The 24,109-nt window shown below is 38.1% G+C and overlaps 2 protein-coding genes across 2 annotated transcripts; one reads left to right on the top strand and one right to left on the bottom strand.

Annotated features, from left to right (window-relative positions):
- Positions 1-1,047: 1,047 nt before the first annotated feature.
- Positions 1,048-7,986, top strand: lrrc47 (leucine rich repeat containing 47). The gene is made up of 7 exons (XM_074644666.1): positions 1,048-1,693; positions 2,574-3,035; positions 3,119-3,235; positions 3,340-3,455; positions 4,340-4,442; positions 4,631-4,720; positions 6,894-7,986. The coding sequence occupies exons 1-7, from the start codon at positions 1,124-1,126 to the stop codon at positions 7,113-7,115; spliced, it is 1,680 nt and encodes a 559-aa protein (XP_074500767.1). The 5' UTR covers positions 1,048-1,123; the 3' UTR covers positions 7,116-7,986.
- Positions 7,593-23,554, bottom strand: LOC141771957 (rhamnose-binding lectin-like). The gene is made up of 19 exons (XM_074642506.1): positions 23,413-23,554; positions 23,271-23,303; positions 23,125-23,184; positions 21,184-21,319; positions 19,216-19,325; positions 18,286-18,330; positions 18,013-18,145; positions 17,777-17,880; positions 16,875-16,903; positions 16,620-16,693; positions 13,962-14,080; positions 11,958-11,990; positions 11,786-11,848; positions 11,552-11,687; positions 10,260-10,369; positions 10,117-10,161; positions 9,868-10,003; positions 9,199-9,305; positions 7,593-8,230 (listed from the first exon to the last, which is right to left on the bottom strand). The coding sequence occupies exons 1-19, from the start codon at positions 23,435-23,437 to the stop codon at positions 8,196-8,198; spliced, it is 1,533 nt and encodes a 510-aa protein (XP_074498607.1). The 5' UTR covers positions 23,438-23,554; the 3' UTR covers positions 7,593-8,195.
- Between the last annotated feature and the right edge of the window lie 555 nt (positions 23,555-24,109).

Raw genomic sequence — 24,109 nt, forward strand, 5'->3', positions numbered from 1 at the left:
TATCAAAAGAGCCATTTTAGGCAAAAAAAAGAAAAGAAATCTGTCTGGAGCCGCAAAAGATTTGAGCATTGTGATGAAGGCAACACAGTTTATAGTCTAAGTATATAGTATATTAGTCTAATGCAGTGAGGGCCAAAGAGCAAATGTACTACGGAGTATTAGGGCCACATTGAGGGAAAAACATCAGAGATTTACAGAAAAAAGTCGTAATATTGTGAGATTAAAGTCATAACTTTACGAGAAAAAAAAGTCGTAATATTATGAGAATAAAGTCATAATTTGACGAGATTTTTTTTTTAATATTACGAGAATAAAGTCATAACTTCACGGGAAAAAAAAAAAAAAATAACACGTAAAATTACTATTTTATAATATTATGACTTTATTCTCATAATACTACGACTTATTTTTCTCGTAAACTTCAGACTTTATTCTCATAATATTACTACCTTTTTCTCGTTAACCTATGACTTTTTTCTCGTAATATTCTGACTTTATTCTCATAATATTACTACTTTTTTCTCATAAACCTATGACTTTATTCTCATAATATTACTACCTTTTTCTCGTAAACCTATGACTTTATTCTCATAATCTTACTTGTTTTTTCTCGTAAACCTATGACTTTATTCTCATAATATTATTTATTTTTTCTCGTAAACCTATGACTTTATTCTCATATTATTTATTTTTTCTCGTAAACCTATGACTTTATTCTCATAATATTATGACTTTATTCTCATAATATTACTACTTTTTTCTCGTAAACCTACGACTTTATTCTCGTACTATTATGACTTTATTCTCGTAATAATTACGACTTTATTCTCCTAATATTATGACTTTATTCTTGTAATATTATGACTTTATCCTCGTCATATTCTGACTTTATTCTCTTAATAATACAACTTTTTTCTCGTCAAATTATGACGAGGAATCTCTGATTTATGTTTTTTCCTCAATGTGGCCCTAATACTCATCCACAAACCTGTATATAAAAAAAAACATGCTAATTTATTTTGAAATATCAAAACGGATGTGATGTATTCCTCGGTTCTCCTGACAACTGGGTGTCTAAAAACCGCCCAATACACACCAACGAAGAAGAAAAAGAAGAGTAGTAATGGATGACATGGAGGACTGGCCAGAGATAGAGAAAGTAGGCACAGAGAAGAGACGTGAGCTGGTCTTCCAGGGTCCATCTGCGGACGAGAGGATCTCCTCTAACGGAGGGCTCTGCTCTGCTCTTTACTCCCTCACACTGCTCAATTATCTGGAGGTTAGCCAGTGCCCGAGTTTGACTGAGATCCACGGCGACATCCAGAATCTGATCAACCTCCAGAGCCTCATCCTGTGTAGGAACAAGCTCTCCTCCGTCCCAGATGTCCTCGGTAAACTCAAGTCCCTGAAGGTGCTGGACCTCTCAGTCAACAACCTCAGCGTGCTACCAGAGGGAATCACTCACCTAAAGGAGCTGAAAACCCTCAATGTGAGCTGTAACAAGCTGGAGGTGCTGCCAGAGGGACTGAGTCAGTGCACCAAGCTCTCCACCCTCAACATCTCCAAGAACCGCATCACCGGCTTCCCCGCTGACTTCTACTCCGAGAGACTGGATCTCCTCAGCACCCTGGAGGCCTCTGACAACTCCATTCAACAGCTGAGTGGAGATGTGCACAAGCTAGCTGCTCTAAAGGTGGGTTGGTTTGGACCACCAAGCACCTCAAGTCATCTTTTTAAAGTGATGATTTTCTTTAAGAAAAAATGCTCATGTGTGGATCAAATGTACGCCGAATTCAAAAGAAGATGTCACTGTGTCTGGTGTTCATCTGAAATTATAGCTAACGAGGTTTAAAATTTGTCTAATATGCAATTCAGTACAAAAATGGTAAATTTTTAAACGGAGTTTGGCGGGTAACCTCCACACAAGAGAATACTGGCACAGTTTAAATGCAGTATTCTCTTGTGTGTGTATATATGTATATATATATATATATATATGTATGTATGTATGTATGTATATATGTGTATAAATACACATATATATGTATAGATATATATGTGTGTATACTCATATATAGACATATATATATACATATACACACATATATATATACATATATATGTGTGTGTATATACAGTATGTTATATATATAATATGTTATATGTAGTATGTAATATATATGTGTATATATGTATATATATATATATATATATACACATATATTTTTCTACTATATATATTGCAATATGAAAAAATACAGGAATATCATTTTGTTAGCTACATTTTGAAGTTGAATGCTTCAATGTGGTGCACTTCCAGAGCAAAATTAGCAACATTAAGATGATATCTATACCCAAACATGAAGCCAAAACATCTGGATCACCGGTTGTTGGCTGGCTATTAGTTTAGGAAGCGCTTGATTTGATATGCAGAGATTTCTATGAGCAGAACACATATTTTAGAGGTCAATATCGCAGGAGATCATGTTCATTTAATTGCAGGATGCCAAAATCGTGATCGCGATTAATATTGGATTAATTGCGCAGCCCTACCTCACACCATGTCTTCCCAGGTGCTGGACCTCTCCAACAACAAGCTGAGTGAGATCCCCTCTGAACTGAGCGACTGTGCCAAGCTAAAGGAGATCAACTTCAAAGGCAACAAGTTGAGCGACAAACGTTTGGAGAAGATGGTCAACGGCTGCCAGACCAAGTCCATCCTTGAATACATCAGAGGAAAAGGAAAAGGGAGACGGACGGAGGGAGAGGACGGAGGCGACGCGGACGGGGGTCGCAAGGCGGACAAGGGGAAAAGGCAGCAGAGGAAGAAGAAGGTGGCGGCGGACGGACAGGATGAGGTGGAGGAACTGAACAAGATGGTGGTGAGGGTTCTCCATGTTTCGGACAATCCTACGGCGCTCACGGTCACAGTGAGTGCGGAGGTGAAAGATGTTCGACCGTACTTGGTGTGCTGCGTGGTCAGAGGCATGAACCTAAAGTCTGGGAACTCTCTCAAGCGGTTCCTGGTGGCTCAGGTAAGGTCAGACCCCTTCACAAGATGGTATACATTGGACCATTTTAGTAGTGCATGACTAATAAAATAATTGTGTTTTTCTAGACAAAGCTTCATGATGACTTGTGTGGTAAAAGGACCATCGCAACCATCGCAACTCATGATGTGCAGCTTCTCAAAGCTCCCCTGACGTATGGTGTCAAACCACCCACCGAGCTGAAGGTAACGCAGATTGGTTGACTCATTATTTTCAGATTTCAATCCAATTGCTGTGTAAAGCTCTTAAAAAACATCAGAATTTCACATAAGAACACAATGTTTGTTAGGTTGTGGCACTGGGTCGGAAGGAGATGTCGGCCGTCGAGCTGATAAGACACCTTCAGCTGGAGGCTGACGAGCTGAGGAAGCAGAAGAAGAGGCAGAACGTCACTGGCCTCCACAAGTCAGTATGACTCTTCTGTACAGCATGAGCTCTGTTTGGGGAAAATGTAAAAATCCTCGTTAGTTAACTGCAGGCTGGAGTCGAGGGAGGAAAGTTTTTAAGAAGACACACAAACTGATTTTCAAAATAAAAGACAACTTATATGAAAAATCTGTATCGCTTGCAGCTATGTTTGAACTTAGGGCTGTCGAAGTTAACGCGATAATAACACGTTAAAGCAAATTTGTTGGAACGCAACGTTGTAGCCTGCTCAGTTTAAAAGCTACAGTGAAGAAACTGGTATCATATGAAACAAGAGAACCTAAGGAATCCTTCGGTACCAACCGTGTCATACTAGCTTGTTGTGAAGGAGGCTAAATAACGCTCCAAACTTGTGCAAAATCTTGACGAGGAAAAACTGGCATGGCCATTTAAATTTTTTTAAGCTCCATTTCTGAACAGATACAAAAAATGATTACTCATGATTAAATATTTGAATCAATTGAGAGCCCTAGTTTGAACACATGAGGGCAGTGTAAGTATGTTGAACCACAGCTTTAGTCCGATTTATTTCAACCTTCCATGTTGAATGTGCAAAGTTTAACGTATTATAAGGCATCACAAGCTTATTAAGCGCACATTTCTGCAGGTAGTTGTAATCAGTGTGTAATAATTAAAAGAAAATGCATGAAAATTAGGATTTAAAGATATTGTTGATCTATTGATCTTGAGTATGATAATAGACATGACTGATTTATAACATCATCTAAACCACTAATGTTTTTTTTCAATCTGTGGTTAATGCATCACCAAGTTTATCATAGAAAGAATATAACCTGCTGTGCATCTGTTGTTTGCTTTATCCCCCTTTTGTAATGTTGTCCTCCAACTGTTTTTTTTCACAGATATCTGCAGCTTCTGCAGGGAAAAGCAATGTATCCCTGCATAGTGGATGCAGAGGGACATGTGATCTCATTCCCACCTATTACCAACAGTGAGAAAACCAAGGTGTGTATGTCTTATTTTCTTCCTGGTTATCATAATTGTGTGCTCCCATAAGAGAGGATTTCACATTAAATACCGTCATACGGTGGAAATTATAACACATCTGACATGCCTATTGTTGCCCACAGTTTGTCCCTGTCTTCTCATGATATAATAGAATAATTACATGATCGGCTGATTGCACTTTACAGATCAAGAAGACGACCAAAGAGTTGTTCTTGGAGGTGACGAGTGCAGCCAGCCTGCAGACCTGTAAAGATGTTATGGACGCTCTGATTGTAGTAAGCTTCACTTTTCTCTCTCTCTTTTCTCTGTCATTAACGAATGAGACAAGTTTATTTTCATAGATTTGGACATTGTTTTTTTTGTTTTTTGTTATAACATCATTATCTTCCTCTAAATGAGTCTGTGTCCAAGACTCAGACCTTTGTCATCGCTATTCATGTGAAAACTCAAAGACACCACCTGTGTTAGATGCTCTTGTCACTTGTAGATAATCTGGATTAATCAGTAGTTTTAAGATAACTTTATGTAGAAGATTTGTAGCGCTAGAGGAAAACTCATGGAAAGTTCAGGGTAATATTTCCTGCGGACAAGTGGCAATTTTGGCCTGACGGAGGCTCGAGAAGAAACATCACTTTTAGGTGACTAAAAATATTTGGATAAAGTTGATCATGAAGTTTCACAGCTGCCTTCATGAAAATGTGTCATCTGGACATAACATTTGAACAGAGGGACTGATATTACAATGTTTAGTCCCCATTTTTCTTCTTTTACAAACTGCTAAAACAATACATAACAATTAGCCTGTGTTCAATACTGTACAGAATTAGCAAATAGTATGGATTTGGGACATATCTTGTGTCTTTATATCCACTGCCTCGCCCTTTCTCCACTCCTGTTTTCCTGTTTTGGGTGTGTTTGATCTTAAGTGTTTGAGTTTTCATCTCATTGTTTAATGAAATGCATCAAAGAAATGCATCCGTGTCTTTTTTTTTCTGTTTTGAAATACTGTTTAAAGGTGCTAAATTAAAAACTTTGAGCATATCTTTGATTGAAGGATTGCCTCCATACGGCTCTCAACATGGCGACCAAGCTGGTCTTATATTGTATGACTTGTATTGTATGACTAACATTTACCCAAAAACAGAAGTCCTTCCCTAATCTTAAAGGTGCTAAATTCAAAATTCATATCATATCTTTGATTGAGGGATTGCCTCCACACGGTTCTCAACATGGCGACGGCTGAGACGGCACTTAGCAGCTAATGGTGCTAACAGAACGAACGCTGCTGACAGAGATGGCAGGGTTAACCTGGGGGGGAGGAACCAGAGGGTAGGCGTTGCGCTTCCGGGACAGCGTTATCAGTGGAAACCACCATATGAGCGCAGTGCAGAGCGGCGGTGATTAGCTAGCCAGTGGGGCGCACACTGGGACCGGACCGGCTACGTAAACAAAGCACGGAAAAGCTTAGATTACGACACACACAGAGGGAGAGGACGCCATACTCCTCTATATCTTTACATAGCAAATAATTGTTTGTTGCTATAGTAATGCTCTGAATTTCGAGTTTAGCACCTTTTTAAGGGGACTTTTTGTAACTTTTTAAGCGTATAAATGCGCGCTGGCGTGTGGCCGGAGTTACTTCTCCTGTGCCTGCTTGCCTGCGCTCAGACAGCGCGCGCGTTCTCGCTGTCTCGCTCCACCTCTAGACGTGAACGCGCGCTCAGTACACACAGCAGAAGAGTTAGTTAGCTCTGACGTTGTGTGGACGTTTGTGCAGAAATAAATGCTGCAGCTCCTCCAGACCAACAGAGGTTTTCCGTGTCTTGTGAAGTGACGGGGCTCCGCAGAGAGAAACGTTATCAGCGGGGCTGAAGCAGGAAGAGAAACGTTACCGTCTCCGACCGGGTGCCGGTGTCTTCCTCCGGCCGCGGTCGGGAGGCTGAAGCAGGAAAAGCCAACACTAGGATCAGCAGTGATTCATGGAGAGACCTCCGTCTGGTCAGCTAACATTACTGCCAAGCAGGTGAAATATAGAGTGATATTGTGGTTTTAGCTGACGTGTGTCGCCTCACTGTTTTGAGCGATGCTCGTTCATGTCTATGTAGAGCAAGCACAAGCGCGAGCCCAATGCTGACTTTCGTTGACTTAACGGCCACAGGTGTCGCTGTTAACAAGCATTTCTGATTCTTACCAACAGTCCCTTTAAGTTCATCTCATGCAACAACTAATCACATACGGGCATTTAAAGTGCATTTCCTGTGGGGCTGGGACACGGGTTTTGGGGTGTAACACATGCGCAGTGTAACTGGAGCTGCGGTCACGCGTCGCGATTGGCTCAATTTCGGCGAGTGCAGATCAGATTTTACTGCGCATGTGTTGTACCCTGAAGATATGACGCGTTGATGACGCGTGACATCTCCTCTTTTAACCCTCTTTGTTTCATCACAGAAAATGGCAGAGTTGAACAAGTTCACGGCGGAGCATCGGGAGGAAGCGGGGTCAGACGGAGAAGCGGACGTCCCACAAGAGCCGCCCGCCAGCATCGAGTCCTCAAGCGAACTGATCGTGCAGCAGGTCCGTACAGTGGACCAGGACGGGAATCTGAAGGTCGTCTACCCGTCGAAGACCGACTTCTCCAACGACATCAGCAACCTGACCGTCATTTGGTAGTCGTCGCTGTGGATAACTTCTGATGTTTACACTCACTCACGTGCTACATGAAGTCAATTTAACAGATTAACATTGTGGGACATTAAGGCTAAGGTTTGACAACATGCAACAAAATGATATCCTATTACTTTAGGGAGCACAGGGAATCTGATCCCGTGTGATCTGAAGTGTTGCCTGTTGACGAATGTTTACATTTCTGATTAATGTACAGCTTTTTGAACCACGTAATAATATGTTAATAAATCCTTTTTGCCGCTTCCTGAAAGCACGATCAATGCGATATCCTTATTTTTGTAGTATTCACAAACTGAAGACAAGTTGTCTGGAAGGTAAAATTAATTTTGTTCAACTTACATTGACTTCAACTTGGCCTGGTCACTTGTTGTAGTCCTGGAAGATTTGTGTGACTTTATCAACTCAAAGTATTGGCATTTTCTCTTTAAGCAGCAGCAAATAATGAGACTTAATAAAATGTACTCCTGTTTTCAGTCATTTTATTTCATATGCCACACACAGTGTTTACTATTTAGCTTGTACAATTAATATTAATTACCCCTTAACACATAAAATCACTTTAACCACATACCTTGATTTTAAAGAAAAAACACTTTAACTACTGATTTCTGTAAATTTCACATGCATTTCTTCATTATCAGGAACAGGAAAAATCTGTAAAATATGACCTCACATTTAATGTAAAATTACACTTACAATGTATGCAAATAAAAAAACACATTGTCATTATAAAAACAATGTCAATTACTTGTAATTTTAAATGTAAACTTTTAAATCACTGCACATATCTGTTAATCTACAGACATTCATTGTTTTATGGGAAAAAAAAGATTTAAAAAAAAACTTTCCTGTAAAATTATATTTTTTTTCATTGTGTCTGTAGGTTTGTTGTTTTTCTTTGTTCAGCTATTGTAGCTACAGATAGTATAGTTATGTTTCTGGAAGATGATTCTGAGGTTATTGTGTCATTTCTCTAGCTGATTAAAAACTGACAAATGTGTTTAATTAAATGCATGTTTATAGGTGTATGATATATAGGTATATTTCTGTATGTTGTAACACAGGTTACTCTGGAGTCAACTTTCCAAGGAACAGAGGATCTGCAAAAGAATAGAAAATATTAAATTCAGACAAATAATTTTAGCAACTGATTGCATAACTAGGATGGCTTTAGTCATTGTAAAGTATTTTGAAACAAGTCATAAAAAAGTCATAGTATAGAATATTGAAAAAACTATGACATGACTATTTTCAAAATACTATACTATGACTCTTTTTTTACTTTTTTCAACAAACTACTATGACTTTCGACGTACTATGACAATTTTCAATATACTATACTATGACTCTTTACTTTTTTCAACAAACTACTATGACTCTTTCGACGTACTATGACAATTTTCAATATACTATACTATGATTTTTTGACTTTTCGACATACTGTACTATGAGTCTTTTTTTCCGATTTACTATGACAATTTTCGACATACTACATTATGATTTCTATGATTATTTTTGACATACTATACTATGACTTTTTTATGACTATTTTCGACATACTATACAACATTTTTTTTACGTTTTTCAACATACTATAGTTTGACTTTTTTTTCTTTATATTTTTCAATATACTATACTATGATTTTTTTACTTTTCAACATATGCTATGATTTTTTTTAACATACTATACTATGACTTTTTTTTTTACGTAGTATGACTTTTTATGACTATTTTCAACATACTATACAACATTTTTTTACGTTTTTCAACATACTATAGTTTGACTTTTTTTTCTTTATATTTTTCGATATACTATGACTTTTTTTAAACCTTTTTCAACACACTATACTATGACTTTTTTTCCGATTTAGTATGACAATTTTCGACATACTATACTATGATTTCTATGACTATTTTCAACATATGCTATGATTTTTTTCAACTTTTTTAACATACTATACCATGACTTTTTCTCATCAACTATACTATGACTTTTATGACTTTTTTCAACGTACTATACTATGACTATTTTCGACATATCAGCCAAATGGGCCTTTAAGATACTTACATTCACAAATGTAAGCCACCTCCAGGTACTTGTAAGTGCCTCCACAGGGGTCTCCTCCCAATTTTGAGTTTCCCACCTCGATGGCACAGCTGTTCTTCCCATTACAGCTGTGGATGCAGAGTGACGAATGAAAACAGGCTTGAATACACCTTGGAGCATATGAAACCTGGTCTGCATTATAGAGGTGGTAATTTTTTATATACATGGTATAAAATCAAGGCCTTTCCATCAGCAAGGACAATCTCCACCCATGCATGCATACGGTAAATGCATCGGTAAAAATAACAGCTACGACACACAAGGTCTGTGTGTGTCGTAGCTGTTATTTTTACCAATCGCATTTCCTTCTTAGTGCAGTACAACATACAATGTGAACTAAGCTACCACAGTGCTTCACCAGTCTGCATGCCCTACACACACACACCATACTGTATGTCTATGTGATTTTTCCTACATAATGTGTGGTTTGCTCTTGGCCTTTTTGATGTCCTTTGTGCATGTGAAATGCTTCCCTTCTTTGATCTCTTTCTTTCACAATTTCACTTTCTTTCTAAATGAAGCCTTTCAAGAATACCAATTTATTTAGACATATCTATCTGTGCCAATAGGAAATAGTTTCTTGAAGTCTTGATTTATTCCTTATATTTAGCAAAAGGTGTGCAGCTGTACCTTTTAGAAACATAGCCAGTGACTGAGCGTGCGCAGTAGACATTTTGAATCTGAGAAGGAGGCCGTCTGTACGTGCAGGTGGTCCGGTCAGTGCGTCCATAGTGAGCACCGTACACAGATATAATCTGTCCTTCAGCTGTCAAAAAGAGGAGGAACAATTGTCAAGGTGGAGAAGACAGAAATGTAGTTAAGATTTAGAGAGTAATGTAATTATGTTTAATGCAAAAAAAAAAGAAATATATATATTACCACACTGGAGGTTTGCCACAGAGCCCTCACATGTAGAAAAGTGAACTGTCAAAGTAACATGAATAAACCACATTAGACATCACACAATAAAACTTGCAGTTTGGTTTTTTTCACTCTTAGTTTCATGCAGACATGTGACTGACTTGCTGGGAAGCAGGCGAAGATGGTTTCCAGGTACTTGTAGATGCCACGGCAGGGATCAGGGTTGTGCACACTGTTTATGTTTAGATCACACTCCTTCTTGCCATCACACCTGGAGGAAACACATTAACAGTGTGTATTCAACACAAAGTAAAAGCCCACTGAAACTTAAATAAATACTGTAGTAGCTTTGCCAGAGACGTTACTATTTAATCCTCATACTTTAGGTGAAATATATAGTGTTAGAAGTAGACTTGAGTGTGTGAGATTTCATTTTTAATATAGAGTATAAAGTCATTGTTCATTTGTATTTGATGACCCTTAGAAAATATTGTGGGCTGGGGATTGTATGCATCTATCGATTTGACTCTGGTCATTTTGGTCTTTTGGTCAGTTTTACAAAGAATGCTCAAGAATCCAGATACAATGCCGTCAGAGTGTAGCCTTCAATGAAACTTTAAGAATATGTGTCCAGGTGTTGAAGAGTTAACACAGAATGAAAGGAGGTTAGTTGAGATTATCTACTTCATTCAGTTGTTTAACCCATTTGTGCCCAGAGACTATTTAGTTTGATAGGAAAAATGACACATTTGTTCTGATCGGTCAAAATCTTTGGTTTTGGTGCGGAAATACTTTGATAGATCATATGAAACTTTTTTTTTTTTTATTAATAGCCAAAGTCAGGATTTTTGTAAAATGAGGACAACATTGTGTTTATTAAATGTTTTCCATACGAAATTTTTTTTTTTTTACACTGCATATGTGTGGATATCTATGAACTTGTTATGAGTTCATAGATACCAAATACTTGGTTCTGATCTTTATAGTTTCTGATATACAGACATTTTCTTATCATACTATTTTTAGTCTTTGGGCACATGGGACTACTGTTTTTTTCCTAAAATATAATCTATTGCATTTTTCCACATTTGTGCTTATAGACAAGCCCAGAGAACACTTCCACCAAAGGAAATTAAAAATGTCAGTTGTGGGCACAAATGGGTTTAAGAACTTTATGGTTTTTATTTCTACCTGTATGCAACTGAGATCTGTGCTGCACATAGTAGCATTAGTAACTAAGTATAGTGGAGATCTGCTGTCGTTGGTAGGGTGCATGCTTTTTCTATTATAGCTCCATCGACGTACTACATTTGAGTGACACAGTTTTCAAAAGTCAGTGACATTGAATCCTTAACCAAACTAGGAGAGTCATTGCCAGCAGTATAGCCCCATTTAGAATACATGCAATTAAAAAACTGTATTTTTATTTTATTATTGTACATGTAATGTGTACCTGCTCTTGAGGACGTTCACTGTGCCAGCTTGAGAGCACTTTGTATTGGCCAGCTGTCTCCGAGGTCTTCCCGCACTGCAGATCATATTGTCTTTACGTCCATACTCTGCCGCCTGCACTCTGATCACTCCGTGACCTGCTACACACCAAGGGAGAAATTAAGAAACAAGTTCATTGTATTTGTTTGTGTGGGAATAAAATACTCTCACAGTGGACACAAAGACTCAGTCGTACCACAGGTCAGGTGATGGACGTTATTCCCTGTGCCACAGGTGACAACTCTCTCTTTGGAAGCAACTGAAAATAACAGATATGACAGCATAAATTGAAGTGTGTTCAAGCCACATAGTGTATGCAGAAAATAAATGCCAGCATCATCATTATCACATTCGCTCAGATATTTTACCTGCTGCCATGAGCGAACATACTGCTGCCAGCACTGGAAAAGAAACATCACTGTCAAACTGTGTCAGCCAAACATAAGCAAACATTTCCACTTGTACATGAATTTTCTACATTTTTGCATTCTCCGTTCACCAAGTGAGAAAACTTCTTTTTTTTTATCTCATCACAAAAGTCAAAAAGCAAAAGTCTTTTTATGTAATGCATAAATCATTGGCTAAGTAAAATAAGTTAAAGAAAACTTACAACTATACTTCCAGTAAAAACAAAAAAAATAGTATTTTACTGAGAATATACTTTAAAGTGAGCTTTCATAAACTAAAAAGTAGGATACAAGTTTATAACTAGTAAACTAACAGCATTAGTTCACATGTAGTATAGTTCACTTCATAATATAGTTGCAGTACAAAATACAACTTAGATGTAAACTAGTTGTGTACTCAAAGATTAATATTCTTACACTTAAAAGTATACTTTTATAAACTAAAAAGTGGGCCAATTTAGTCCCATGAAGTATTGAAGTAGTACACTTAAAAGTATAAACTGATATTAGTATACTTACTACATAAAGTATACTTGGGAAATATACTTGAACTTAATTTTACTTCATAAAAGAAACTTGAAGTATACTACTTTTTCGTAAGGGATATTGCCTTAACTTTGGACTCCTGCCTAGTTTGCCTACTCGCAGCCTGGTTATGTTTGCCTTCCTTTGTTTGCCCGTCTGGTTTCAGTAAAGATTATTACTAGAGATTAGTACTAGAGATGCACCGATACTGATACCGGATTGGATGGGATATCGGGCCGATACTGACTCAAATAGTTGGATCGGGCATTGGTGACAATCAGGGTTGGAAATTAACTTTTTTGTCCAATTGCCGCTCAATAGATTATCATTTTCTTTTTTGGCTGGTGAGTGAAGCAAATCTAGCAGCTACTTGCATATTTTACCAGCATTTGGCTGGTGGCTGCTGTCAATTTCCAACCCTGGTGACAATGGGGCCGATCTAATAAATTCAGTTCTATGTTTATATACGATATATATATTATATACTGGAATTTTAATTCCTGTTTAAGTTTTGACCAATTTGTTGCTGCATTAAAAAAGGTTTACGCTTGAATTGTAATTTCTGTTAATTTTGAAGATTTTTCAAAAATAATTGTAATGATAAATAATTCAGTAAATGTATTTCTATGTATTTATTTGTTACATTTTGTTTTATAAAGTTATAGGAAAAAAATGTTTAAGTCAAGCTTGATGTTACCTTGTACATAAAAGAATGATCCCAGTCTCTTCCACACAGTGAGGCATACATCTTATTAATCAAACATTGGTATCGGATCGGTACTCGATATCGGCCGATACCCAAAGCCCAGGTATTGCTATCGGTATCGGGACTGAAAAAATCCCTAATTAGTACCTGCTGGGTCTTTGAGTCCTGCTTTTGGGTCCAAACATGTGTTCACTAAATTGTTACACATAGTTTCGAACAATCTTCCCTCAATGACTAAACTGAGTAAATTAAATGTTTCTAGACATCATTTTCTTCACTTAAGGGAAAAAACACAAAAGATGAGTCAGAGTCTTCTAAACTGATTAACATACAAGTAGATAAAATTGATGAGAAGATGCTATTAAGTCTGGTCTTTTTTATGCGATGCATAACCCTTAAACTGTACAAGCTGAAGATCCTCTCAAAGCTAATCAGATATCTCAGAATCAATCCCCTTACTACAGTAATAAGGTTAGAGGAGGAGGGCTGACTAAAAAGATTTACAAACTGTGATATCAGATGTTCACAAATGCAATCACAGAAATGTTGGAAGGGTAAAAAAGACACTGCTTAACAAAACGTATTAACCAACTGGTAATGAAAAACTTACTCACAAAAGAGAAAATACAGCATGTAAATGACCAGGTTTAAACTTATTATGGCAAATAAACTGAAATCTCTGCTCCTAATTTTACACAAACCCACATAATTATTGTAGTCAGTTGTGTACTCACAAAGTGTGGTGCTGAGTCTGAAGCAAGGCATGGTTTCAGAAGATAGATGCGGTCTGAGGTGAGCAGTGGGTTGATTGATGGCTGAGACACCTGTATTCATCTGCCAGGTGAAGAGTTCTCTTCACCTTTTATACAAAACCATAGCATGATCTTGTGCAATTGGCTCCTATTCAGCTCTGGCAAAAAATGTGAACACGCAACTAAAACAAGAATGTATTCTTTAGAAAGGTTGTAACACGGATATAAGAAGACAAAGGACCACAAGCATGAGCAAAAGATTTCTCAAAATGCCGACTCCCATTACAGGAAGGTCACATGGAAATACCCATCTGTTTTGCTTAGCTCTCATTTTACTTGTTGTGTGGTGATGAAGTCAGAGATGGTTTTTCCAGCCTGACAACAAAGACATTAATTCCCGTCTTGGTCACATCCTCAGACGTCCCTCTGACATTTCACACATGTTCTTCCTTGAAGGAGAGCACATTGTTGTTGAGATGTAAACAGCATGAGTAGTTTAATGGTTAGGTTAGGTCACATGCCTGTGTGATTATTAAGTCTTTTTAATGCCTCTACATTCCTCAGAGCACCGTATGACATAATAACATATCTATTCAATTACTTTTATAAGAAGGACCAGTTTTGAATAACAGTGAAGTAGAGCTGCAACAATTAGTTGTCAACTATTAAATTAAATGCCAACTGTTTTGATAATGGGTTTATTTAAAAAAATAAAATAAAACAAGAAGTCTAAATTCTGTGATCCCAGCTTCTTAAATGTGAATATTTTCTAGTTTATTTCCTCCTCTCTGACAGTAAACTGAATATCTTTGACATTTGAGGACGTCGTCTTGGCCTTTTTTACTTCATTTTTCACCATTTTATAGACCGAACAAAATTATTAACAGATTAATCGACAATGAAAATAATCGTTAGTTGCGGCCCTACGGTGAAGTGCCAAAGGGGCCAGACTTGTGCTAAACAAGACATAACTAATGAATGGGCTAATTAATCTACTAATAAAATGAGAATTTATCTCTATCAAACAATGTAAACACCCATAAACTTGGTGTTATGTTCACAGGTTATTTAAATAAAGACACAATGATATTGCTTTTAATAGTCCGTAACAGCAGTAATAGAGTGAGTGGTAATGTTGATGAATGGGAATAAACTCTCTTATTGGCAATAATATTTATTATTATTTTTGAAATACTTTTTTCATATATATATATATAAACTGAAAACAAAAAGTTCGGAAACTTGTGTTTGATGGATTATTTCTCTGTTGTTACAATGCTAATTGGCATTGTATTTTACATCGTTGGAAAGCCTGTTTATTTACCTTCACAATGATGTCCAACTTGTAAGGATCATGCATTTGTGGGATGAGCAGCACAGCTGATTATGTGGGGAGCGCCCAAGAAAAATTTGCCAAAATGCTCCTTCAATGGAAAACAGTGTATTCTCCTGTTGGAATTGACTCTTGTTTTGAGTTGTTTGGTGGATTGGATGATTGAACTCTCTATCAGTAACAAGGAACAAACAAGACATATTGGCAATTTTACACTTTATTCATTTAATACAATATGTCAGGAGCCTCAGTAGCGGGTGGAAGATCCATACGCAGCCAGAACAGCCTGGCACCTCCTCCTCATGCTGGTCACCAACCTGGTCACACGTTGCTGTGGGATGGCGTTCCATTCCTCAACCAGGATTCGTTGCAGGTCAGCCAACAAGGTTGTGTTGGTCACTCTAACACGTACAGCACGCCCAAGCTGATCCCACAAGTGTTGAATTGGGTTGAGGTCTGGACTCTTGGCAGGCCGTTCCATTCTCTCTACTCCCACATTGTGGAGGTAGTCTGTGATAACCCTGGCTCTGTGGGGGCGAGCGTTGTTTCTTGGAGGATGAAGTTAGGTGCCAGATTGTGGAGATATGGGATTGCCACTGGCTGCAGAATCTCATCCCGATATCTCACTGCATTGAGATGGCCTTCAATGATGACAAGCCTTGTTTTTCCAGTGAGGGAGATGCCGCCCCACACCCTGACACTTCCACCACCAAAAGCTGTTACTCCATCGGTGCAACAATCAGCACAGCGTTCTCCGCGTCGTCTCCATACTTTGACCCTGCCATCCAACTTTGGCAGACAGAACCTGGACTCATCACTGAACGTGACATGTTCAGGTTCCATTGTCTATGTTGTCGACACCAGCGCAAACGGGCCTGAAAGTGAAGGGCAGTCATTGCAGGCTTCCTGGTAGCCTTTTCTTGGGCGCTCCCCACATAATCAGCTGTGCTGCTCATCCCACAAATGCATGATCCTTACAAGTTGGACATCATTGCGAAGGTAAATAAACAGGCTTTCCAACCATGTAAAATACTATGACCATTAGCATTGTAACAACAGAGAAATAATCCACCAAACACAAGTTTCCAAACTTTGTTTTTCCAGTATATCTATATATATATATCTATATATATATAAATGATGAAAGGGCTGGATTGAGGTCATTAAAGGCCCGGATTTAGCCCATTGGCCTCTGGTTGAACAGGCCATACAGTTTTGCTCAGAGTGTTCATCTTTTAGTCTAAACAGGTTTTCAAGTTGCTTTTAATTTACAATAAATTAATCCAGGTTCCTGCAAACTGACGTACTGGTGAGTGTTTGTTTTGTTATTTGTATCTGCGGACTTCCTCGAACAATCTGAAGCACCTATTGTTTGCACTTCCTGGTAGACACAGAAAACATCAGACACTGCAGTGGAGTTGGTTTTACCACATTTCTTTAGATTTGTAAAGATTGTAAGATTAGCAAACCTAATCACAAACTGACAAGACACATGCTGCTGATTTAACATTTTTTAATTAAAACATGTTTATTGTGATCTTATTGTGGTTTCAGGATGTTTACTTGGCATCCTCTCGAATGGTCGTAGGATCTGGAAAAAAAAACAGGTAAAAGATTCACTTCAGATAAATATTTAAGTGACTGGTTGTGCAAAACTGCATTTTACACTTCATCATCACAGCACAATGTTCCTAAAATCAAGAACGAATCTAAAAGCACTAAGAACAGAATACTTTTGGATTAATACAGCCTGAATTTTCTGATTTTTATCGCTGCAAAGATAGTTGTTTAAGCAGTTATTTCCCACCATCTCGATGTTGTAAGTATGGAACCTTCAGTAGGATGCATGGTGCTAAAGAGAAAACTATCGTATCCTGGACAGGAGCCTTAATCCTGCAGTTGGCTGAATGTTTTTGGCATCATTGGGCAAGAATTCCTTTCAGCTTATTGTAACCCAAGTGTTCTGAGAGATAACTAGACTTCTGCACCTCCTCATGGCTCTGTTTTCAGGCTTTAGAAAATGTAGCCTGTGACCTGTGACTTTGGCCAATCACAGGTAATTTCAGAGAGAGAGAGCGTTCCTATTGGCTGTTCATTCAACAGAGGTAGCTGTCAATCACTAGCAAACTCTGATCAAACACTAAACTAGGCAGCGCTGACAAATATGAATCAATATTCTGTTACTGTAATGTCTATTTCTCGCCTTAAATGTTTTCAGAAGCATCTTGTAGTGTACTGTTTAGCTGTAACGTGAGAAAGTTTGCTCCGGCTGGTGGGCGGTGCTTGATATTTCCTCAACAGATCTCAACATGGCTTCCGGGTCACAAACTTTATAATTTTACAGCTAAACAGTACACTACAAGATGTGTTTCTGGAAACATTTGAGGAGAAAAATAGGCATTACAGTAACGGAATATTGATTCATATTTGATCAAAAGTGCCAACTGCCCTTCGAGCTACTTACATTCACAGACGTAAGCAATCTCCAGGTACTTGAAAGTGCCGGGACAGGGGTCTCCAAACACTGAGTTGCTTGCGCTGAAACTACAGCTGTTTTTCCCACCGCAGCTGTGGAGACAGAGTGACATGAGTTGATCATAAATTTGCAGCTATCACTCTACTGCAGTTATAAAGTTAAATACACCATGATTTTGATTTCCACAGCCTTCAACCTGAAGAACAAAGAGTGGGCAACTGCACCTGTCAGAAACGCTGCTAGTGGGGTTTGAGCAGTCGACCTTTAGAAATTGAGAGGCAGGCCGTTTGTAGATGCATGTGGTCTGGTCGCGGCGTCCATAATCAGCACCAAAGACAGATATAACCTGTCCGACATCTGGCAAGAAGAGGAGGAAGAGTTGGAAGCAAAGAGGGAAAAAAATGTAGCTTTCAGAATACAAAGTGACATTAAGTGCTGAAGTGACAATAACGCTCATGTGTTTTTTCATCTTAATGCACACAAAGAAGAGATCTTACCACAGTGCAGGTGGGCCAAAGAGTGCTCACATGTCACAAGGTGAACTGTCAAAATAACCACATTAAACATGCGTTATTAACACCAAGTCGATGCATTTTGTGTCAAAAGTCACACTAATAAAACAGAACTTACTGCTCAGTGTATCCGAAAAGATACAGTATATACTACTGATTATTCACACAAAAGTATGTTGAACGATAGTACACATATTTCGGACAAAGCCATTCACATACACTGGAACAGAAAATGGGGCAAATTTAGAATGTTTACGTTTTAAACTGTGAAATGGTCAAAATATTGTGTATTTGTGACATCACAAAATCACAGAAATCCTGAAAGCTTGTTTCAAAGGCACAGTTTCTGAATACGTGTACAGTGTTTATTTCTCCGTGAATTGAGCGTTTCGATACTTTCACAGTATTTATATAGCATTTAAACCTGTTTTAAAATAATAAAAAAAAAAGATATGAAAATCTCACTTTTTACAATATGGCACCTTTAAAACATTGACAAGTGGAAATAAGTAAAAGAAAAATCACTGGAAACTCAATTTCTTTTTTTTTTTTGGAGTCAGAGATTCTACAGAGAGATTGTTGATGTTTGAACTCAACACCCCTCTCCAGATTTACCGTCTCGCTCCCACTGCCTTTCTCTTTATACATTAATGGGCCTTTCCCCTGTCAAAAAGTGTATTGGATCATAAACGTGACTGCACCTTTAACACCCAATACATGTTTTGTTAGCAGTGAGGTACATAATGTCCCATCAATGCAACAAGCCATGCATATAGTATATGTACATACATTTCCTGCGTGTTTGAAAACCTTTAGAAATACTGGCAACAAAAAACATAAAAAATATCAGCCTGTAAATAAAGCAAGTAAAAACCAAGCAAAATCAGTTAAGTTTCATGCAGACATGTGACTGACTTGCTGGCAGGCAGTTGTACTTGGTCTGGAGATATTTAAAGGTGCCGACGCAGGGATCAGTTGCTCCGAAGACATCCCGGTTTATTTCACACACCCTTTTTCCATCACACCTACGGAGTGAACATAAATCAAACAGATTCACAACAATGCATGCAGGACACCTTCCTCATTCTGCGATGAATTAGTCACTGTTTCTATGAGGAAGCTGAAGAAAACACTCAATGTTATGGCACCTATTGTGTTTTAGAACCTGTGAAGGTTAAGCACTGGATATGAAAGCAATTAATGGCACTGTAGCGGCTTGTAATTATTAATTGTAATACAATGTTTGTATTGTTTTTGTTGTCTGGTTGAATGTTTTTTATTAGAAGTCTTTTAGTTGCCACATTTAGAATAGTCTACATTCAATGAAAACAGTGCTTGTGTCTGAAATTCCATACGAAACATGCTATTTAGTACGCTAAAACAGTATGAGAGATTCTTCAATAAGCCAATATGTTTCAATATGAAACCAATAGTACGCAAATTTAAAACTATTTCTGGTGAAATATTACATCCCACAATGCAATTAGGCTAGTGGGAAGACACCCAAAATCTTGAGATACCCCTGCTGGAGCTAGAACAAAGCACAACACTGTTTTTCATATTCTCTTAGGTCTCCTACATACGAAATTAATTCCTGTATAAAAATATTTTACTGCAAAAGTGTTTCAATTGACAGATATTGTGTCACACCTCATAAGTAAAAGAAGTGGAAATAAAGCCAGGCCGAATGGGAGATGATACACTCAAACTCATGTAATTTCATAATGCAATAAAGCTCTGATTGATCCCAAATTTGGTGCGATAGTGAGCAGGGGGTTCCTCTACATGTGTGAGGAAACAGAATGTGAGTATATTGATGCATTGAGGAAATACAGTGCTACAAACACAGAGTACAATAAGCTCAAATATCAAGGTCTATGATGAATGTATTTATTTACTTTAAGACAGCTTTGGCTGGGATTGTCTCAGCATCACCAATCACAGTTTGCGCTGAATGTTCCCGGCTGTGCTGAATCCAGCATTATGTTATGTAACTGTAGGAGGTATCTTCCACGAAGAGGCGCGGTTCAAGTCATGTGACATTCATACGTTATTACGGGAAAAGCAAATGTTCTTAACTACAGGAAGTGCAGCGGGAGTACAGCTGCATTATGCAAGCTATGCAATACACCTTGCACAGTTATTTGCTCGTCGTATCAACAAGTGAGATCAAATCGATGTACTTGTTTAGCTTGTATACTCTGCAAGCATAGTTGCATAACCTACTCGCAACCTCCAAGCCCTCACTGACACCGCCATCACACGCAAAGCTCTCACCATAGCACATGACCCCAGCAACGCCCCTGAACTCACGCCTCACTGTACTCCCATCCGGCCGCAGACACAGATCTGTGATCAGTAAAAAAAAAAGCTCCGAGCCCTCTGCCATCGCTGTAGCAATAACACTCAATGAACTCATGTTCTTGTGACGTGTGACTGTATTTTGTTCCTTATGGCAGTGTTTTTCTTTTGTGCTTAATGTTCTTTAAGGTGTGTAAAGGCTGTGGAAACACATTTCCTCTAACAGAAGACAATAAATTATTTATCTATCCACTGTCCACATGCACTCTGGACATGGCTCAAGGGAAAGATTTGTCCCAATCTGTTAATATTTTACAGAAACTTACAGTTCAATTCTGTGATTGCCTGCCTGCAAAATCATCGTTATGTTGCCACGGGTTACCATGGTTACACGTCTCTAACCGGCAAGGAGGCTTTCAGGAAGTGACGACGTAAATTACTGCTCAGTGCCTCCGAAAAGATACATACTACTGTTTATTTACACAAAAGAGTGTTGATCGATAGTACACATATTGAGTATGTAGTGCATGGTATGTGATTTAGGACGCGCTAAGTGTATTTAATTGTACATGTAATGTGTACCTTGTCTTGACGGCGCTCAGTGCTCCCTCGAGAGAGCACTGTGTGTTGGCAAGCTGCCCCAAAGGTCTTCCCGCGCTGCAGGTCTGACTGTCTGCACGTCCGTACAGCACTTCCTCCACAATGACCACTCCGGAATCTGTTACACAGAAAAGAAGGAAAGAAATTAGAAAATTAGTAAAATCAGTACCGTTTTTGTCTGCTTGTGTGGTATCCCTTACAAAAAAAGTAGTATACTTTAAGTTTATTGTATGAAGTAAAATTACGTTCAAGTATATTTACCAAGTATACTTTATGTAGTTAGTATACTAATATCAGTTTATACTTTTAAGTGTACTACTTTGATACCTCTTGGGACTAAATTGGCCCATTTTTTAGTTAATAAAAGTATACTTTTAAGTGTAAGAATATTAATCTTTGAGTACACAACTAGTTTACATCTAAGTTGTATTTTGTACTGCAACTATATTATGAAGTGAACTATACTACACGTGAACTAATGCTGTTAGTTTACTAGTTATATACTTGTAGCCCACTTTTTAGTTTATGAAAGTACACTTTAAAGTATACTCTCAGTAAACTACTATTTTATTAGTTTTAACTGCAAGTATAGTTGTACGTTTTCTTTAACTTATAGTACTTAGCCAATGATTTATACATTACATAAAGAGACTTTTGCTTTTTGACTTGATATTTTATGATGAGATAAAAAAAAAAGTTTTTCTCACATGCCTCCATGGTGAAGGGAGAATGCAAAAACGTAGAAAATCCTTGGAAAATTTAAAGTAAATTAATATCAAAACACACGTTAAATATACTTTAACTTTTCTGTATACTTGTCAGTATAAGCCAAGTTTACTGACAAGTATAATTTTGTTAAGTATATCTGATAATTTTATAAAAAGTAAACTGAAAGTATAGTCTATTATTTTAAGTTTAAAAGAAGTATACTAATAGCACACTTGAATAAACTTATTTTTGGTAAGGGATATAGGGTATATGACAATTGTTATTTTTAGTATACACTTTATTTTGTATCTTTATAGATACCCCCATTTAATTGATTTCCTATTTGTAAAAGGCACGAGAGCAACTGTGGGTACGCTATATACAGTAAGCTGTGAGCTTGCTGGGTTCTTCAGTTTGTCGTTGACATAAGAAAAGCCACTTATTTTTATTTAGCGAATGCAAAGTCCTTGAGCCATGCAGTTGCCTCCTGGTCTGCTGTATGGAGGGTGTCTAACCCTCCTTTTAGACTGTGGAGCGGGCAAGCTTCAATGATGTGTTCCATTGTTTGCACCTCTCCACAGGCACACAATGGGCTTGGGCTGCTGCCCCATTTGTGAAGGCTGGCCAAGCAGGGGCCATGTCCGGACCTGAATCTATTAAGAGTTGACCACTGTATCCTTGGCAGGTTGGTGCCAGGGACCTGTAGGGTGGGGTCTGACACCAGATGTTTGTTTGGGACATGGATGGCAATGGATCAGCGTTCACGTCGCGCTCCCCGTCAGTACCCAGGCCCGCCTGGGGAAGCCAATGATCCTACCAGCAGACTAAATTCCAAGAGACAACGCCTGAGAGCCAAATCGAAGAATCTTAGTCACAGTCCCCAAGCCGAAAGCAGAAAAGCCACTGAAGACCAGCTGATAATTTCTTGTATTTTTATTTATTCTTGCAGAATTAAATATGTCTATCCTGAGTCCGGTGTGATTCGAGGGTGCAACACTGCAACATGTTCCCTCCTAGCGTACATATCAAAATGTTTTCTTCATAATCCAGAAAAGATTCAACACCCGAAAGCTTTTTTTATACCTTAACACTGGTTGAGTCAGATGATAAAGGTAAAAAAAAAGAAAAAAGAAATGATCCAACCAGATCTTTAGTGCTGCCAAAATAAATATAAGCACTATTGTGGACAGAAAGTTTTAGGAAATAGAGGCATACCACAGCTCAGGCGATGGACAGTTTCGGGTTGACAGGTGGTAGTTGTCTCTATGGCAACGCCTACAAACAGATATGGAAGTATTAGTTTAACATAAAGGCATAAAAATGTATTCAAGCATCCTCACATCATACACACAGATATTTACCTGGACGTACAAGCAGACAGGTTGCTGCCAGCACTGAAAAAGAAACATTAAATGGACAGTATATTTATATACTGTGTCTTACCTAAAATAACTAAGAGATATCATTTTGATTATTTATCATTATGGTCATCAGTATACTCACAGAGTGTGGTGCTGAGGCGAAGCATGGTTTTGCAGGACCCTGTGGTACCAGTGAGACTGATGGTGGGTCCAGACACACTCAGTATTTATTCATGTTGATCAAGGCTACAGCCTACGTCTATCCTGCAAAACAAACATGAACCTGACTCCAGTGGCTCCGATTCAACTGGCTGCAATTTCCAAAATGAGAATAACATGACGGCAGACATCCAGTCTCAGAGCAAGATTGAGGGGAGCAGCAGTCTGAGAAAATATTGGCTATTCTACTTTCTCTTAGGCATTTGGAATAACATTAACACAATACTTTGAATGCTTTATTATAATGATTGCCATATTCTGGTTATACTTGTGTGTATGTGTTATATGGAGTTGACAGAGCTAAATGTTTAACAATAACTATTCTGTCTGGCCACTTTTTGTGCACCGAGCACAAGCCTGTCTCCTAAAAAATGGCATACATGTTGTACTACATGGTCATGTTTTGGACGAAATGTGATTGGTAAATTTTTTCCAGTTCTTTGACACCGGAGAACAGTTTGCATCCTGTGCCCAGTTTGTGGTTGGGTTTAGGCTACAAAAACACCACATTCAAGAAAAGATTGTGATTTTGGTTAGATATAGGACTATTTTCCTACCATGACAAGTCAAAATGAGGTGAAAACGACCCATCAGTAAGTACTGTATGTTAATAAAAATGT

This window comes from Sebastes fasciatus, chromosome 8, assembly GCF_043250625.1.
Source record: "Sebastes fasciatus isolate fSebFas1 chromosome 8, fSebFas1.pri, whole genome shotgun sequence".
Classification (NCBI taxonomy): Eukaryota; Metazoa; Chordata; class Actinopteri; order Perciformes; family Sebastidae; genus Sebastes; species Sebastes fasciatus.

What these genes read in the sequence shown, in the direction of transcription:
- lrrc47 (XM_074644666.1), top strand. Translation starts at nt 1,124, where the DNA reads ATGGATGACATGGAGGACTGGCCAGAGATAGAGAAAGTAGGCACAGAG. An exon ending in AGCGGTTCCTGGTGGCTCAG is followed by an intron (nt 3,036 to 3,118) that starts GTAAGGTCAGAC and finishes GTGTTTTTCTAG; the next exon opens with ACAAAGCTTCATGATGACTT. An exon ending in TTATGGACGCTCTGATTGTA is followed by an intron (nt 4,721 to 6,893) that starts GTAAGCTTCACT and finishes GTTTCATCACAG; the next exon opens with AAAATGGCAGAGTTGAACAA.
- LOC141771957 (XM_074642506.1), bottom strand. Translation starts at nt 23,437, where the DNA reads ATGCTTCGCCTCAGCACCACACTCT. An exon ending in GATTGCTTACGTCTGTGAAT is followed by an intron (nt 16,904 to 17,776) that starts GTAAGTAGCTCG and finishes TTTTTTTTCCAG; the next exon opens with ATCCTACGACCATTCGAGAG. An exon ending in CCATTCGAGAGGATGCCAAG is followed by an intron (nt 16,694 to 16,874) that starts TAAACATCCTGA and finishes TGTGTCTACCAG; the next exon opens with GAAGTGCAAACAATAGGTGC.